This window comes from Aspergillus pseudodeflectus (genome assembly GCF_044049435.1).
Source record: "Aspergillus pseudodeflectus strain CBS 756.74 chromosome Unknown BJX68scaffold_10, whole genome shotgun sequence".
Taxonomy (NCBI): domain Eukaryota; kingdom Fungi; phylum Ascomycota; class Eurotiomycetes; order Eurotiales; family Aspergillaceae; genus Aspergillus; species Aspergillus pseudodeflectus.
The window spans coordinates 583,383-597,230 of NW_027263786.1; the positions used below are offsets into that span (position 1 = coordinate 583,383).

The 13,848-nt window shown below is 51.9% G+C and overlaps 5 protein-coding genes across 5 annotated transcripts; 3 read left to right on the forward strand and 2 right to left on the reverse strand.

Annotated features, from left to right (window-relative positions):
* Window positions 1-382: 382 nt before the first annotated feature.
* Window positions 383-4,679, forward strand: cpcB (40S ribosomal RACK1 domain-containing protein; the record flags this gene model as incomplete). The annotated part of the gene is made up of 10 exons (XM_071042778.1): window positions 383-565; window positions 689-815; window positions 879-1,190; window positions 1,949-2,263; window positions 2,340-2,763; window position 3,015; window positions 3,201-3,289; window positions 3,442-3,568; window positions 3,702-4,019; window positions 4,254-4,679. The coding sequence occupies 10 exons, from the start codon at window positions 383-385 to the stop codon at window positions 4,677-4,679; spliced, it is 2,322 nt and encodes a 773-aa protein (XP_070901870.1).
* A 557-nt stretch (window positions 4,680-5,236) lies between these two features.
* On the reverse strand, window positions 5,237-6,958 carry BJX68DRAFT_23989 (TPR domain protein). Its single transcript, XM_071040596.1, has one exon. It carries the CDS (start codon window positions 6,855-6,857, stop codon window positions 5,325-5,327), a length of 1,533 nt encoding a protein of 510 aa, XP_070901871.1. The 5' UTR covers window positions 6,858-6,958; the 3' UTR covers window positions 5,237-5,324.
* A 70-nt stretch (window positions 6,959-7,028) lies between these two features.
* On the forward strand, window positions 7,029-8,808 carry BJX68DRAFT_24000 (SOS response-associated peptidase). The gene is made up of 3 exons (XM_071040611.1): window positions 7,029-7,191; window positions 7,250-7,766; window positions 7,833-8,808. Exons 1-3 carry the CDS (start codon window positions 7,165-7,167, stop codon window positions 8,468-8,470), a joined length of 1,182 nt encoding a protein of 393 aa, XP_070901872.1. The 5' UTR covers window positions 7,029-7,164; the 3' UTR covers window positions 8,471-8,808.
* On the reverse strand, window positions 8,545-9,570 carry BJX68DRAFT_23991 (uncharacterized protein). The gene is made up of 5 exons (XM_071040604.1): window positions 9,402-9,570; window positions 8,954-9,351; window positions 8,825-8,904; window positions 8,740-8,770; window positions 8,545-8,685 (listed from the first exon to the last, which is right to left on the reverse strand). Exons 1-5 carry the CDS (start codon window positions 9,486-9,488, stop codon window positions 8,619-8,621), a joined length of 663 nt encoding a protein of 220 aa, XP_070901873.1. The 5' UTR covers window positions 9,489-9,570; the 3' UTR covers window positions 8,545-8,618.
* A 322-nt stretch (window positions 9,571-9,892) lies between these two features.
* On the forward strand, window positions 9,893-12,802 carry BJX68DRAFT_24013 (RNA polymerase II mediator complex middle subunit MED1). Its single transcript, XM_071040635.1, has 2 exons — window positions 9,893-11,644; window positions 11,703-12,802. Exons 1-2 carry the CDS (start codon window positions 9,992-9,994, stop codon window positions 12,315-12,317), a joined length of 2,268 nt encoding a protein of 755 aa, XP_070901874.1. The 5' UTR covers window positions 9,893-9,991; the 3' UTR covers window positions 12,318-12,802.
* The last annotated feature ends 1,046 nt before the right edge of the window (window positions 12,803-13,848 follow it).

Here is a 13,848-nt window from a genome sequence, read left to right on the forward strand (position 1 = left end):
GCGTACTTGGAAGTATTCTTTTTGTTTTTCGCGATGTATATGATGTCGAGTAGGCAATGCCATACCTTTGAAGCCACCAATTGGATCCTCGCCTGCCAAAAGGGAGTGGTCAAGCTGAAAGAGTAACCACATTTCAAAATTCTCACCAAACAAGGACAGCATTAGTGGTTACTGAGTCAATTGTTATTTATTGAAAGACGGGGAGTAGTATGCAGGAGGGAGGGGCGGAACATTATTAAGCCGAGCTCCTTTGGACGCGGCGTGGCATCAATACTCGGGATACAGTGTGTATGGACAGCTTTCAATCGGACTCAGCTATCCGGAACCCCTTCACAACTCCGCAACAATTTCCCATACCACGATGGGGTCTTCCCGACTAACGATGAAGTCGGCCCTCGGCCTGCTTTTCCTACTCTTTGCGCAAATTTCATCCGCCCTGAAGTTTGATATCGTTGCTGGAAAGGGCGAGAGATGTATACGCAACTTTGTCCTCAAGGACCAGCTCGTTGTTGTGACTGCAATTGTCAGCGGCGAGAGGGGTGACGGACAGATGGTTAACATGCATGTACGTGGGATTGCAATGCCGTCCATATTCCTCGTCTCCTGGGGAATCGGTGGAGGAAATTCCGACTTGGAGGATGGGTTTATCCTTACTTGAGCTGCGTCGCTAACGCGAGGCCCACTACAGATCAAAGATGCCCTGGGCAATGACCACGGACGGCCGAAGGATGTTGTTGGAGAGACTCGCCAGGCTTTCACATCCGCCGGAGATACTACCTTCGATGTGTGTTTCGAGAATGTCCTAACCTCCCGCCGTACGTTCTCCGCAGCTAAACTCTCATCCGGTCTCCCATAAGTACTAATGATTCTCGGTACAGGTGCCGTTGCCAACCCCCACCGGGCAATTGAGCTCGACGTCGATATCGGTGCCGATGCGCGTGACTGGTCCAGCATCCAAGCTCAAGAGAAGCTCAAGCCCGTTGAGACCGACCTCCGCCGGATCGAAGAGATTGTCGCTGAGATTGTCAACGAGATGGAATACCTCCGCGCCCGTGAGCAGAAGCTGCGAGATACCAACGAGAGCACGAATGAGCGTGTCAAGTGGTTCGCTTTCGGCACGATGGGCATGTTGATCGGTCTTGGTGTCTGGCAGGTTATCTACCTGCGGGCTTACTTCCGGTACGGCTCTGGTTTGGCTGGTCTTCTTGAGAAATATGGTACTAACACGATTGCTCCAGATCCAAACATCTCATCTAGACGTATTTCTACTAAACCTATTTTACGAGGAAGCGAAGGGTGCTACGTGTGGTTTCTATATCTTATGACAAAACATGGAGTTTTCAATGCATCTGTTGCGTGCCACCTAATGCAGCCTCGGATATTTTACGGTATACTGTTTGAATACATATGATATATTATGACTCTACTCTCTTGGAGTGCTCCAAGTGAATCTTGATGGTCTCCTGGGCTGCTAGATTCTGTAGTATGCGCACGTGTCCTGTCCGGAGATGGGTGACCACAGGTATAATGAGTTCTTGTAGAAGCCTAGCCTCAGCTTTGAGCAATCGAAATATGGCATACATCATCTATATCTCTAGGCTGATGTGATGTTTGAGATCCATCTCTCCGGTTGGTGTTTCAATGCAAATGAGGCAAACCCAACGGCGGCAGTGCCTCGGATGATGTCAATCCCGCATAATTGTCCAGCTCAACTCCGTCCGATTTTCGAACCCCAGCTTCCTCCCTTTCAATCGTTCAAAACACTGCTGTCCAAAAAGCAGGAAAAAAGCTATAATGTCTACCGCACGATTAGTCCACCGCTTGACGCGGCCAGCAACCTCTCAGGTATCGATCACAGCGAGAATCACCGCTCGCTCATTCGGCAGCTCGGCAATCCGCCCGCAAGACAGAAAGATTGTCAACGAGAGCGATCGAGCTCCCTCGACAGCTCCAAAGCACCGCGCTCACCAGACCAATAGGCCCCCGAACCCGGCTGTGCCGAATACGACCTCTACTATGACCGATGACTTCCCCAGTGTCGGGAAGAAGACTCCTCCGCCGGAGCTTCTAAGCGCGGTTGACCCAAACTTCAAGCCCGTAGATACCTACCCCGGAAAGATTGAGCACTTCACGGGGGGAAGACAGCAGCCTGGAGCGCAGAAGCCGGAGCTTGGGGTTGGTGAGATGGAGGGCATTACGTTCAAGGTTGAGCCGCTTCGCAGGACGGGTGAGGATGCGTCGACGATGAGGGCACGGTTGCTATGTTAGTGAATCCCCGGCTTCAAGTTCGGCAGTGCCGATGAGCGCGTTTGGAGATAAAAAACTGACTCGTGACATAGACCAGAGCCGGAAGCGAGGAATCCTCGAGTCTGACCTTTTGCTCTCTACATTTGCCGATGTCTATCTGGCCGACATGAGCAAGGAGCAGCTGCAAGAGTACGACCGTTTCCTCGACGAGAACGACTGGGACATCTACTACTGGGCGACCCAAGATCCCCCGACCGAGGATCAGGCCCCGTCCGAAGTGTCAAAGGATACCCCGACAGACACATGGCAGCGGACGGGAGCCAAGAGCGGCGAGTGGGCGCAGACCGTTGGAGCGTTCAAGGCTGCATACCGGCCGGTTCCGTCGCGATGGGCGGATTCGGACGTCCTGAAGCTGCTGAGACAGCATGTCCGGGACAACAGTGCTACTGGCTTCCATGCTGCGAAGAACAAGAAGAATGGCGGCGGAGGCTTGAACAGGATGCCTAACATCCAGACGTTTAGCTCTTAAGAGCAGCTGTTCTTGGAAGCGGCTATTCCTGGAAATTTGGCTGCATTTTGGGCTTTGTACAATATGCTTTTTGTCTGTTTGTCTGGGGTTCAAAACCGGGGACCTGGAATATGTATAGATAGATCTTGTAAAAACATTTCTTCTTGTACGCATCTAATTGATTCGAGATGTACAAACTGTCGTAAAAAGCCGACGTTGAAATCTTTTACTGGCACGTGACTCGTGACTCGCTTGCTAGGGTCCACAATCCCACAAATCGAGAGGCGCGCGGCAGCTCGTTACGTTAGGGCTTCCCGTCGGTCCTGTTTGCTCGCTCCATCTTCGAAAGCTGTGATTTTATCTCCAGCGCAGAGTCTACGACAATTGCTCCGCCCGCGTTCATCCTCCTCTCTCCTCTCGCGGCCCCCTTCCATCGTCCTCCCAGACTCCGATCATGGCTGAGCAGCTGGTCCTTCGCGGCACCCTCGAGGGTCACAATGGCTGGGTCACTTCCCTGGCTACCTCTCTGGAGAAGTAAGGGCACCATCGATGATTTGCACACGGATGGGATGGGATATTTGGCTCTACATGCGTACATGCGTGTGTAGCTTCATGTTTTCCTTCCAGACATGGCTTTGTTTTGGTTGAAATATGGACAATTGGATCTGACTGGTTTTCTTCGATAGCCCCAACATGCTGCTCTCTGGCAGTCGCGACAAGACCCTGATTATCTGGAACCTTACTCGCGATGAGCAGGCTTACGGTTACCCCAAGCGCAGCCTTGAGGGCCACTCTCACATCGTCTCCGACTGTGTATGCCTCCGATTACCCCTCCCTCAGTATCCCGAAAAACCCGAGGAAAAATTGTGCCAAGGCGGGGGAACTGAAGCAAAAGCTTCTGGATTCAAGGACAAGGTTGGCTGATTAGTGCGCTTGGGTTTTATAGGTGATCTCCTCCGACGGTGCCTACGCTCTCTCTGCCTCGTGGGACAAGACTCTCCGCCTCTGGGAGCTCTCCACCGGCCAGACCACCCGCACATTCGTCGGCCACACCAACGACGTTCTCTCCGTTTCCTTCTCCGCCGACAACCGCCAGATCGTCTCCGGTTCTCGTGACCGTACCATCAAGCTCTGGAACACCCTGGGCGACTGCAAGTTCACTATCACCGACAAGGGCCACACCGAGTGGGTTTCCTGCGTGCGCTTCAGCCCCAACCCCCAGAACCCCGTCATCGTCTCCGCTGGCTGGGATAAGCTTGTCAAGGTACGTGCACGAAGATTCCTGCGTTTGTTATATGTTTTTTCTCTTTTTACAAATCGTCCGATGATGTTTGCATATTCTACGTATTTGCTACTTCAGAGCCGTTTACGGCCATGAGACCACAATCACCACATGCCTGATGGACATATTCATACTTGATTTGTTGCGTTGTGTTATGAGCTATCGAAAGGGCCTCGAGCCTTCCATCGAACCGAACTAACACAAATCACTCAACAGGTTTGGGAGCTCTCTTCCTGCCGTCTCCAGACTGACCACATCGGTCACTCCGGCTACATCAACACCGTCACCATCTCCCCCGATGGCTCCCTCTGCGCCTCCGGTGGCAAGGACGGTGTCACCATGCTCTGGGATCTCAACGAGTCCAAGCACCTCTACTCCCTCCACGCCGGTGATGAGATCCACGCCCTCGTCTTCTCCCCCAACCGCTACTGGCTGTGCGCTGCCACCAGCAGCAGCATCACCATCTTCGACCTCGAGAAGAAGAGCAAGGTCGACGAGCTCAAGCCCGAGTACATCGAGAAGGGCAAGAAGAGCCGCGAGCCCGAGTGTGTCTCTCTGGCTTGGTCTGCTGACGGCCAGACTCTGTTCGCTGGTTACACTGACAACAAGATCCGCGCCTGGGGTGTTATGTCGCGGGCGTAGATTGTCGTTGTGTAAGTGAGTGAGCCGAGTTGGAGGGAAAGGAAACAAAATAAATGAGAGTGAGGGATCGAGTGAGCCGAGACCGCTGAATGTGTGTGTGGCAGAGGAGAGAAAGAAAGAAACTTTACCAAGATAAGATTAAGGCTTATAAAGCTTCTGTTTGATATCAATTTTTTTTACTTATCTCCTTTACTACGACGACTACTACTACTACCCCCGCCAAAAACCGGGCAGGCATTGGTTGGGAATTGTATGAGCCATGAGCAATGAAAGCACCCCACGGGTTTCCTCTCTTCTGTAAGGGCCTGGGGCTTTTCTGACAACATGTGTCTAGCTTACTTGATTCACACTTGGAAAATCAATTTGGAATCTTGTAAAACGGGTTGCGTTTCCTTGTACTCGGGCTGTTTACATCCGCCCCTTACACAACTATATATATCAAAAGGGAGGTCCTTCACTGGTTGCCCAGCGGTAGAGAAGAAGCATTGCTAGGATATGCTCGGGACAATCAACAATATTGGTAAAGCTACAAGGGGTATTGGTTTCCATCTACACTACGTATATAAACAATCTCGTCGGTGAGATATGATATATTGTTGTACATGGTGAATATCTAACTGCAGCCGGGGTTCAACCCATCTCAACCTATTTAGCTCCTTTCTTCGACACTCTTTCCATTCCCTCATTCAGTGCCGCTATCAGCTCATGGGTCGATTCTCCTTGGTCCCCAATTTTCTTGGATAGAGCTAAAGCATCCCGATACCATTTTTCAGCCTCCTTGGGTGACCCACACTGTTCCGCAATCTCGCCGAGATTAAACATCGCCAGCATACAAGCAGCATCGCAAGCTTCATCTCTAATGAGAGGGGAAACCTTCTCGGAGAGCTCGAGAGCGTTCACGGACCACTGCTTGGCGGCTTCGTAAGCCTGCTTGCGTGAGGCCTCGGGATCCTTGGTTTGGAAGGGCATCCCTGCTCGTTTGCCCCATATTCCACCAGTGTTGCTCATGAGCAAGGCTTGCTTGCAGGACGGGCGGGAGCCTTCCTCTACTCGAAGGAGTTCCAAGGCGCGCACAATGACAGGAATGGCGAGGTCGATCCGCTTGTCGTTTCCAACATAGCTATCCGCCAGCTGTGTAAGGGCAACCGCGACTTCTTGGCGGGTCAAATATTCGATCTCATGATCATCCTCACCATCTGCTTTTCCGGCAACAGGAAGACCTTGACTCTCGCGTGATTGGAGTTCCTTCATGGCGATCTCGACGGCCGATTCGTACGCGGCCTCAGACTTTTCCGGGTTCTGCATGTGGTCACTCTCGTATAATTCGCCGAGCTTCAGCGACATCCCAACAACCTTCTTTATACACTTAGCCCGCTGTTTCTCCTCATACGCTTCAAACTCCTGAATCTTCTTCCACCTCTGCAGCACCTCCGGATCGTCGATCTCGAGCTTCTGTCCCGGCGGTGTCTCCCCATGTTCAATCTTGCGCTTTTCCTTTGCTTCCTTATTTTGCCTCGCTCGCTCTTTGCTCTTCTCAATCCAAGCCAGAGTTTCCGTCCTAGTTTGCTCCAAAACCTTGACTGCCCCCTCGATCAACCCCGCCTTCTCCAGCATCCTCGAGGTTTGTAACTTGATCCCCAACACCTCATCGGAATACGGGTGCATCTTCGCCTCAGCAGCTGCATGCATCGCTTCCTTGTATGCTTTCAGAGCAAGAGGCGGGTTAAGATCCACCTCTGTGTACCAGACGGCCGTGCGGAGGTGCTTCGCTACGGCTGGAGGGTATTTCGCATACTGTGGCATATGATGTTTGACCTCAACATAGGCGACGTAGAAGAATGCACAGAACGAGCCAATGACGCAGATAATGGCGAATGGGAGAACGAATGGGTATTTGCGCCAGATTCCTTTTGAGGCTTGTTTGAGGCCGAGTCGGGTGCGCTGGATGTAGGAGAGAGAGCGGACTTGGAGGGTTGTCGAGGCATGGTGAAGTGGTAAGGCGGAAGAGATTCGTAGGTTGTATGGAGTAGGCACTTTTGTTCTTGTTATTTGCTGTAGCGGCGGTGGTTGTGTTGAGAATGCGATGGATCGTGAGGGGAGGACGGGTGTTCGGGGGATGCGTGGAGCTCGCATCAAGGCATTGCTTGAGCGGCGCGCCGCGACTGCATTGAACAACATCGACGAAGCAAGCGCTGTAGAGGGAGCTGATTTCGTTATGTACACGGAGTGTCGTCAAACGCTGGGCGGAATGGCGCAGGAGGTGGTGTGGAAGGTTGAGGTTGGCGTTTGGCAGCTCGAAGAATTTATACGAGCGGAGCCGATTCGCTGATGACGTCCAAGGCATCAGGAGGGCAACCTATCTCAATTTCAACCACATCAACATTTTATCCCTCTAAATATCCTGAATTTTCTTTTGACAAGTTTTAATTAGAGCTGAACGTCACATCTGTATGAATACCAGTCCTGATCTCCGTCTCAATCAGCAATGTGTGGTCGATATGCCCTCGGCGTAGTACGTCCTCCCCCGCTACACAACGCGCATCTATGATTCTATGTGCTAACACCTCCAGCGAATGAGCTTCGTCCGGCGCCGCATGCAAGAGCAAGGAATGCCCGTGGATGAGGCTCCCGACGACTCCGAAATCAGAGAAACATACAACTTTGCCCCGGGAAACCTTGGCGCAGTCTATCGCGCCGACTATCCACCGCAACGCCAGGACAACGAGCAGGAGGCCACAGACACAGTAACCGAAGCACCAGAGCCAGAGATCACGAAGGGCGAGGCCTCTAAGACTCAATACAAGCTCCAGGCCATGAAATGGGGCCTTGTTCCCTTTTGGACAAAGCGACAACCCGACTACGGATCGCTCATGCGCACAATCAATTGCCGTGATGACTCGCTGATTGAGGATCGCGGGATGTGGACAAGTATGAAGCGGAAGAAGCGCTGCGTTGTTGTGTGCCAAGGGTACTATGAGTGGCTGAAGCGGGGCCCTGGGGGTAAGGAGAGGATTCCGCATTATACGAGACGCAAGGATAGCGACTTGATGTTCCTTGCGGGGCTTTGGGACTGTGTGTCTTATGAAGGTGAGTAGCGCATTGACAGCTGCATCATATTCTGTACTTGTTGAAGCTGGACCTAATTGTGCAAAGGCTCTGAGGAGAAGCTCTACACGTTTACTGTTATTACGACCTCGGCAAGGTCGTCGCTCAGCTGGCTTCATGATCGGATGCCTGTGATTCTGGAGCCAGATAGTGAGGCTTGGAATGCATGGTTGGATCCGAAGCGTACGACATGGTCCAAGGAGCTACAGGCTGCGTTGAAGCCATACGAGGGTGACTTGGACTGCTATCAGGTCTCGAAAGAGGTGGGCAAGGTCGGCAACAACTCGCCCGACTTCATAGTGCCTGTTGACAGCAAAGAGAACAAGAGCAATATCGCCAATTTCTTCGGAAATGCGAAGAAGAAGACGGAGCCGGAAGTGAAATCTGAACCGGTCAAGAGCACAGCTGAAGATACCGCCGCAAAGGGCGAGCATGGCTCCTCACAACCGGCGTCTGGGGTCAAGAGAGAGCACCCAGATAGCCAAGAGGTGATAGAAGAGGATACTAAGAAGCCGAAGACGCACGCATCACCCAAATCTTCACCAGAGAAGCCTTCGCCACAGATCCCGACACCAAAGCAGAAACAAATGCGCAGCGCAACACACAACCGGAAGACGCCGAAGAAGGTCACTGGAAAGAAGGCAAGTGACGGTACCCAAAGAATAACAAACTTCTTCTCGAAATAGGGACTTGTCCTTCGAGAATGTACGACATTCATGATACGATTTGGCCTGGAGATCAGGAGTTTGAGGAGTTGAGTTGCCAGCTGTCCAGCAGCTATATCCGGCAGAGTATAATACAGTTGAAATTTTGTACAGGGATTCAGTGCTCGAGTTATTGCGATTCTTGTTCACGCAGTTTTTGAACCAGCTTCTCTCTCAAGAATGGGCTTAGGCCGAGACTGCGCCTTTGTTAGCTTATTCGGCCTAGGCCAAGGATGATTCGGAGAACCTACATTCCATCTCGGGTAACAACACGATAGGTACCTGGAATCCGTCAGAATTGAGCGCACTATGACGGGGTTAAGTGAAAGTCCTTACCACTTGCTTGGTAGTTTCCAGTTCCTCCGACGAATTTTCCCTCGCCATCCACCTCTAAGCTTCCGAAGATGTCCTCAGGCCTATTGAGTCTTAGCGCTACCCTCTGCTAAGCACGATTCGGAGTATTACCATGCAATCCGCCCATACTCGGGCGGCCGCCTGTTATCCGAGATATGTATCCATCCACCTCTACCAGCCGACCCAGCTCCGCCTTGACCGCTAGCTCCACTAGAAAGATCTGTCCCACCGCGCCTCCTTCTCTGACGCGAGCCCGTCATCAACATGCCGCCTGACCCTAGGTTGGCACCGGACGTAGAAACCATCACTTGAGCTTGCGAAATTGCGTCGGGATCCTTGTGCGCATGCTGCGAGAGGACTTCCTGCAGAGTCTCGAGGAACCTGGGGTTCTCGCGGAAGGAGTCGGGAGTGGGAGGGAGCTTTGACGTGATTCCGATGGATAGGTCCGGGCTGACTGGCTCGGATGGTAGAAGAGACAGGATATGAGCTCCATTTTTCGGGAAAACATACTAAATTTGAATGAGTAAAGCGATTGTTTGTGTTTTGCAAGCCTACTTACGATATGAGGATGTCCCTCCAATGTTGATAGTGATCGTATCTGAGTCCACCGAGGGATTGGACGGTAAAGATTTCTTGTCGCAAACATCGTGAATGGGTACCAGAACAATTATTCTGTCCGCAGATCAATGCCAAAAGATATACTGAGATTCTCGTGAGCTCGAAAAGGTTGACTGTTGAAGAAGTTCATGACGTAGAGACAAACAGGACAAACTCATGTGACTCCACTTTTGCTTTTTCGGCTTCATTTACATCGGCGGAGCTGGCGATTGGCGGTCCCGCTCTGTTTGAGACGGGTCTCTGAGCAAGGTGGTCCCTCATCCGCCAGGAGCCATCGTGTTCATGCTCTCATTCCTCTTTTACTCCTCTATCTGTGCGCTTGCAACTCCTAGCTCGGTCAATTGAGCTTTTCCGGTGGTGTTTACTATTCCCCGCGATCGGTGACTGCGATGAGCTCCGTGGCATTACAAGCTTGAGGGTTCGTTGCTGGGGCGGAATCGCTTTATCGGCTGCAAACGTGATACTCTATAGGGTTGTGGTTACTTGCAGGATCATTCTTCGGTACTCCGCTACTATCGCTACGGAAACACTATGGCAACTCCTTCGAAACCAAACCCAGGCGCGACGCCCACCTACTTGACATCCTCACCTCGGCCTTCTGGTGGGCCTATGAACCGCCAGATGTCCCTCAAATCTCCGTCTACGAGAACACCGTCAGTCTCAGGTCACCTCCATAGTAATCACCACGCTCCCTCGTCGAATCAGTATGCCACGCCCCTCGCGGTAACAGCAGAGAACGACAACGCCATCTCTTTCAGCTCACCATCCGCTCTACTTGCTCTCGGAGCCTATGGCGGTATCAGCCCGTCGCCCGTCGTCCACGATGCATTAGTAGGGTCAGGGATAAACGATGGCGACATCCAGGCCCTAGGGATGCCCGGACTGAAGCTCGGGAATGCGAGAGACAATGACGAAGAGCGCAGAAGGCATATTGAGGAGGTGGTGCAGCTTTTGCGGGCACGTGTTGCTGGTAGAGGTGTGAGTAGGGAAGGCATTGAGCGGTTAGGCAGCCTCGAGCGCTTCGAGTCGATTTGGCAAGACGACAATCTCAACATCGCTGGCAATTTTGTCGACCTAGAGATCGAGTTTCACCGCGGACAGAATGTGGTCAAGGACGTTAGCCTGCAATATGTGACGCCGGAGGCTACCGACGGGGGACGCCGCGAGGAGGCCACGGCGGTTCTCAAAGGCGATTTAGTCCAGTCAACGGAGGATGGCGAACGGGGATCTTGGAAGAGATTGGATAATTTCCACAAGAATTTGCATTGGTTGGCACGGCTTGATAAACTGAGCGAAGAGGTGAACTGCTTTGAGGCTATTGAGGGTCTCTACGCGAGTCTAAAACGGTTATGGAACGAAGAAAGCTCCCAAAACAAGTTCTCGGGCGAATACGAACACCTTTGTAACGGCTGGATTGGGCGGCCCAGCCTGCATAGAGGTGGTCGGATGGGTCTATGGTTGGATTACTGGCTGCCGCGAGCTCGGGTGATGGACCGGAAACACCAGAAATCTCCCGACGCCATGGTGACCGATCAGACACCTGAACATTCTGCCGGTGATGAATCGAAGTATCCGAATGGCGATTGGAGGATTGCGATTGAGTGCGAAGAAGGCTACCCGTCACTCCGTGTGTCGAAAGACTGGCTTGGATCTGAAGTGTTTACAGTTGTCAACAATAATGGAGACGCGCCCTCGTCGAATGAACCGAACGAATCCGGCGTTACCGTGGTCAACTGGGCCGATCCGCCGCCAACTCTCACTGGTAATCAAGGGTCCTCGGGGGGCATGGACCTTGACTCTGGCATGTTGGGCTCATCTTCCCCAAATCGTCGGTTCGTCGCGAGGATGGTGCCACCAATTGACATCCCGATTTTAGCGGCGGCAGAGATATACCGACACTTGGGTATGCAGATGCCTCAGGATTTCAAGATGCTAAGTTATGATGGCCTTCTTGCCCCAGGATGGTCGCCATTGCCTGCGGTGGGCGCTCTAGGACTAGACCACGAGGATCCAACGCAAACCGGTCGGAAACGGAGCAGAATATCTGTTCAGTCGGTCGATGAGAATGGCAAGCCTACCATCAAGCGACACAGCTATACGTTTCAGCCATTTGAATCTGTTGGTGCGCGAACTGTGAAAGACCTTGCCTTTTCTCACCCACGGCAGCTTGCAGATATTCTTCCGGTATGCTTCACACTGTTAGCCCTTGGTGTCGCTCAAATAAAACTAACTTGTGTTTTAGACACTCCGCCAGTATGCTTTCCTTGCAAATCTGATCCGAAACACATTTCCTGTCGCCTCGAAACATGAAGCCGGGAAAGCTCCAGAACAGATTCAAAAGCAATCCCCAGAAAAGGACAAAGCGAAATGCAACATAACAATCCTGAGCAACGAAAATCCCAACGAGAAGAAACTGAACATGTTATTGGGTTTGCAACAGCAAGAGGGTGTTAAGTCCGAAGAGGGCCAAGTTGACGGCGAGACCACTCCCAGCGACGAGCTCAAAGTAGACGTGACACTACGCACACAGCTTGGACAAGCCCCGATGATCATGTTGCTATTTGCCATTGACCGTCCTCCGTCCTCGGACTCTACTTCCGACGACCTTTTCTTGACCAAGGTCTCGATCAGTTTTGAAGTTGGGCTAAATGGACGCGTCTCGATGGTGGAGGTGACGGGATTGCTTGATGACGAAGACAACTCTGCCAATGACGCGAACGTAAACACACAGGCCGCTGATGCACCGACGCAACAACTGCAGAGCAAGTTGGCTCAAGTGCTCGAGACGTCCCAAGACATTGGCATCTTAGTGGAATGGGTCCTCCGATGGGTACGTCGGCGGCAGAGCCGGGGATGAGCTCTATCCGGGGTTCCCCGCCTGGTGGGATTATTGGTTAGTAGCGACACCCATGCAGAGCTGCGCCGGAGTGGAGAGGCCCAGCCTGGCCAGCCTGTCGGTTGACAGCCGGTCCAAAAGGTCCCTTCCGGCATCTCCTAAGAGCTTTCAGCGGCGATGGTTGCTTGTGATACGCCTATGACGCACGTGGGGGCTTGGTTGTCGTTCCTCAAGCTGGGTAGCACGGCCCTGGTCCTGGGTCCAGGGTCGATCAGCGTTGCCATCGGTACCTGCATGAAGATTAGGGTCTGACACGATTCCTCAATGCGGAGATCGAAGATGGTAGCTACGACCGACGCGGGGGGAATATGAATTCGAGCATATCTCGCACAGAATGAGTCTATGCTACCCCCATGTAGTTGACTCCAGAGCAGCAGTCAGCTGTGGATGCGTTGCAACAAATTTGAGATCTTGAAGCTAGATCCATGCGCGATTTCTAAGACTATAGATTCATACCCGCACTTTTGCCATGAAATTGATGCATCACGAGCTCTCACTGTAGCAAAAATAGATCTCAGGTCGAGCCTGAGGGATTAATCCACCGCCATTCTGAAATGAATGTAGTTCGGCAAGGAGGCAAACCCAAGCTTCGCCGCCAGACGTTCCATTACTCAATCGAAACCTCAGCTCAGGGGAATGGCATGAAGAAACAACAACAATAATAACGGAAAAGAAACGAAAGGAGAAAAAACCCCTCGTAAACACCGCAATCAAATATTTGAATCCTGTGTTGTCACGGTGAACACAAAAAAAGTGTCGAGAAGCTATCTATGATCAGCTGCGCGAATTACTGTTCCTGAAGCGAGCAGCAGCCTGACCAGACAGAACTCGAGCTTTGGGCGTTGAATCCATGCTTGGTTTTGCTGCGGTATTTTCCCTCCCACAGCCCTGGGGCCTGACCCGAGTGAACGCCGCCGCCGCGGCCAATTCTATTTTTACGTGAGACCTGAACAGCGGCAACAGCCCTGAGTCCTGACTCTGACTGACTCCTGGTGAGGCCCACGGGTTTCCCCAGGGATTTACCTAAATTTACCCGCGGACAAGAATGGAATTTGATAATAATTTAGATGGATACCGGCCGTTTGCAAATTTTCAACGTCTTATCAGTCATAGCATTCGCGTCCGTAGATAGTGTGCCTGATAAATGGATGAAATGGAGAATGATGGAGAATGAATGAGCCGACCGATAGCCTTGTTCATTGACCGATCAGTCTTCCCCTCTTGCTACAGCCGACGAACATCCTCAAGGGTTGACCGGATGAATGAGATTGAAGGGACAATACTACTATGCAATGCGATATGAAAGTCTCTTACTCGTGGAACGTCGTCTAGATTAACCGAGATCGTCTCAACATGCATTTCTAGACCCCTGTCTAATTTTGCCAAAGCATTGAACTTTGAAAGGGGAAAAATTCCTTGCATCGAATCGCTGTTCGGTCCGGTCCCAGTCAGCGCAGTTTGTCATGAAGAGTGGCAGCAGACCAATCAGCAT

Excerpts from the sequence above, each read along its gene's own strand:
- BJX68DRAFT_23989 (XM_071040596.1), bottom strand. The coding sequence starts at position 6,857 with ATGTTGTTCAATGCAGTCGCGGCGCGCCGCTCAAGCAATGCCTTGATG.
- BJX68DRAFT_24000 (XM_071040611.1), top strand. The coding sequence starts at position 7,165 with ATGTGTGGTCGATATGCCCTCGGCGTA. Across the intron at positions 7,192-7,249 it reads GTCGATATGCCCTCGGCGTA|CGAATGAGCTTCGTCCGGCG; the intron begins GTACGTCCTCCC and ends TAACACCTCCAG. Across the intron at positions 7,767-7,832 it reads GGACTGTGTGTCTTATGAAG|GCTCTGAGGAGAAGCTCTAC; the intron begins GTGAGTAGCGCA and ends AATTGTGCAAAG.
- BJX68DRAFT_23991 (XM_071040604.1), bottom strand. The coding sequence starts at position 9,488 with ATGTTTGCGACAAGAAATCTTTACCGTCCAATCCCTCGGTGGACTCAG. Across the intron at positions 9,352-9,401 it reads TGGAGGGACATCCTCATATC|TATGTTTTCCCGAAAAATGG; the intron begins GTAAGTAGGCTT and ends ATTCAAATTTAG. Across the intron at positions 8,771-8,824 it reads TGGAAACTACCAAGCAAGTG|GTACCTATCGTGTTGTTACC; the intron begins GTAAGGACTTTC and ends GACGGATTCCAG.
- BJX68DRAFT_24013 (XM_071040635.1), top strand. The coding sequence starts at position 9,992 with ATGGCAACTCCTTCGAAACCAAACCCAGGCGCGACGCCCACCTACTTG. Across the intron at positions 11,645-11,702 it reads AGCTTGCAGATATTCTTCCG|ACACTCCGCCAGTATGCTTT; the intron begins GTATGCTTCACA and ends CTTGTGTTTTAG.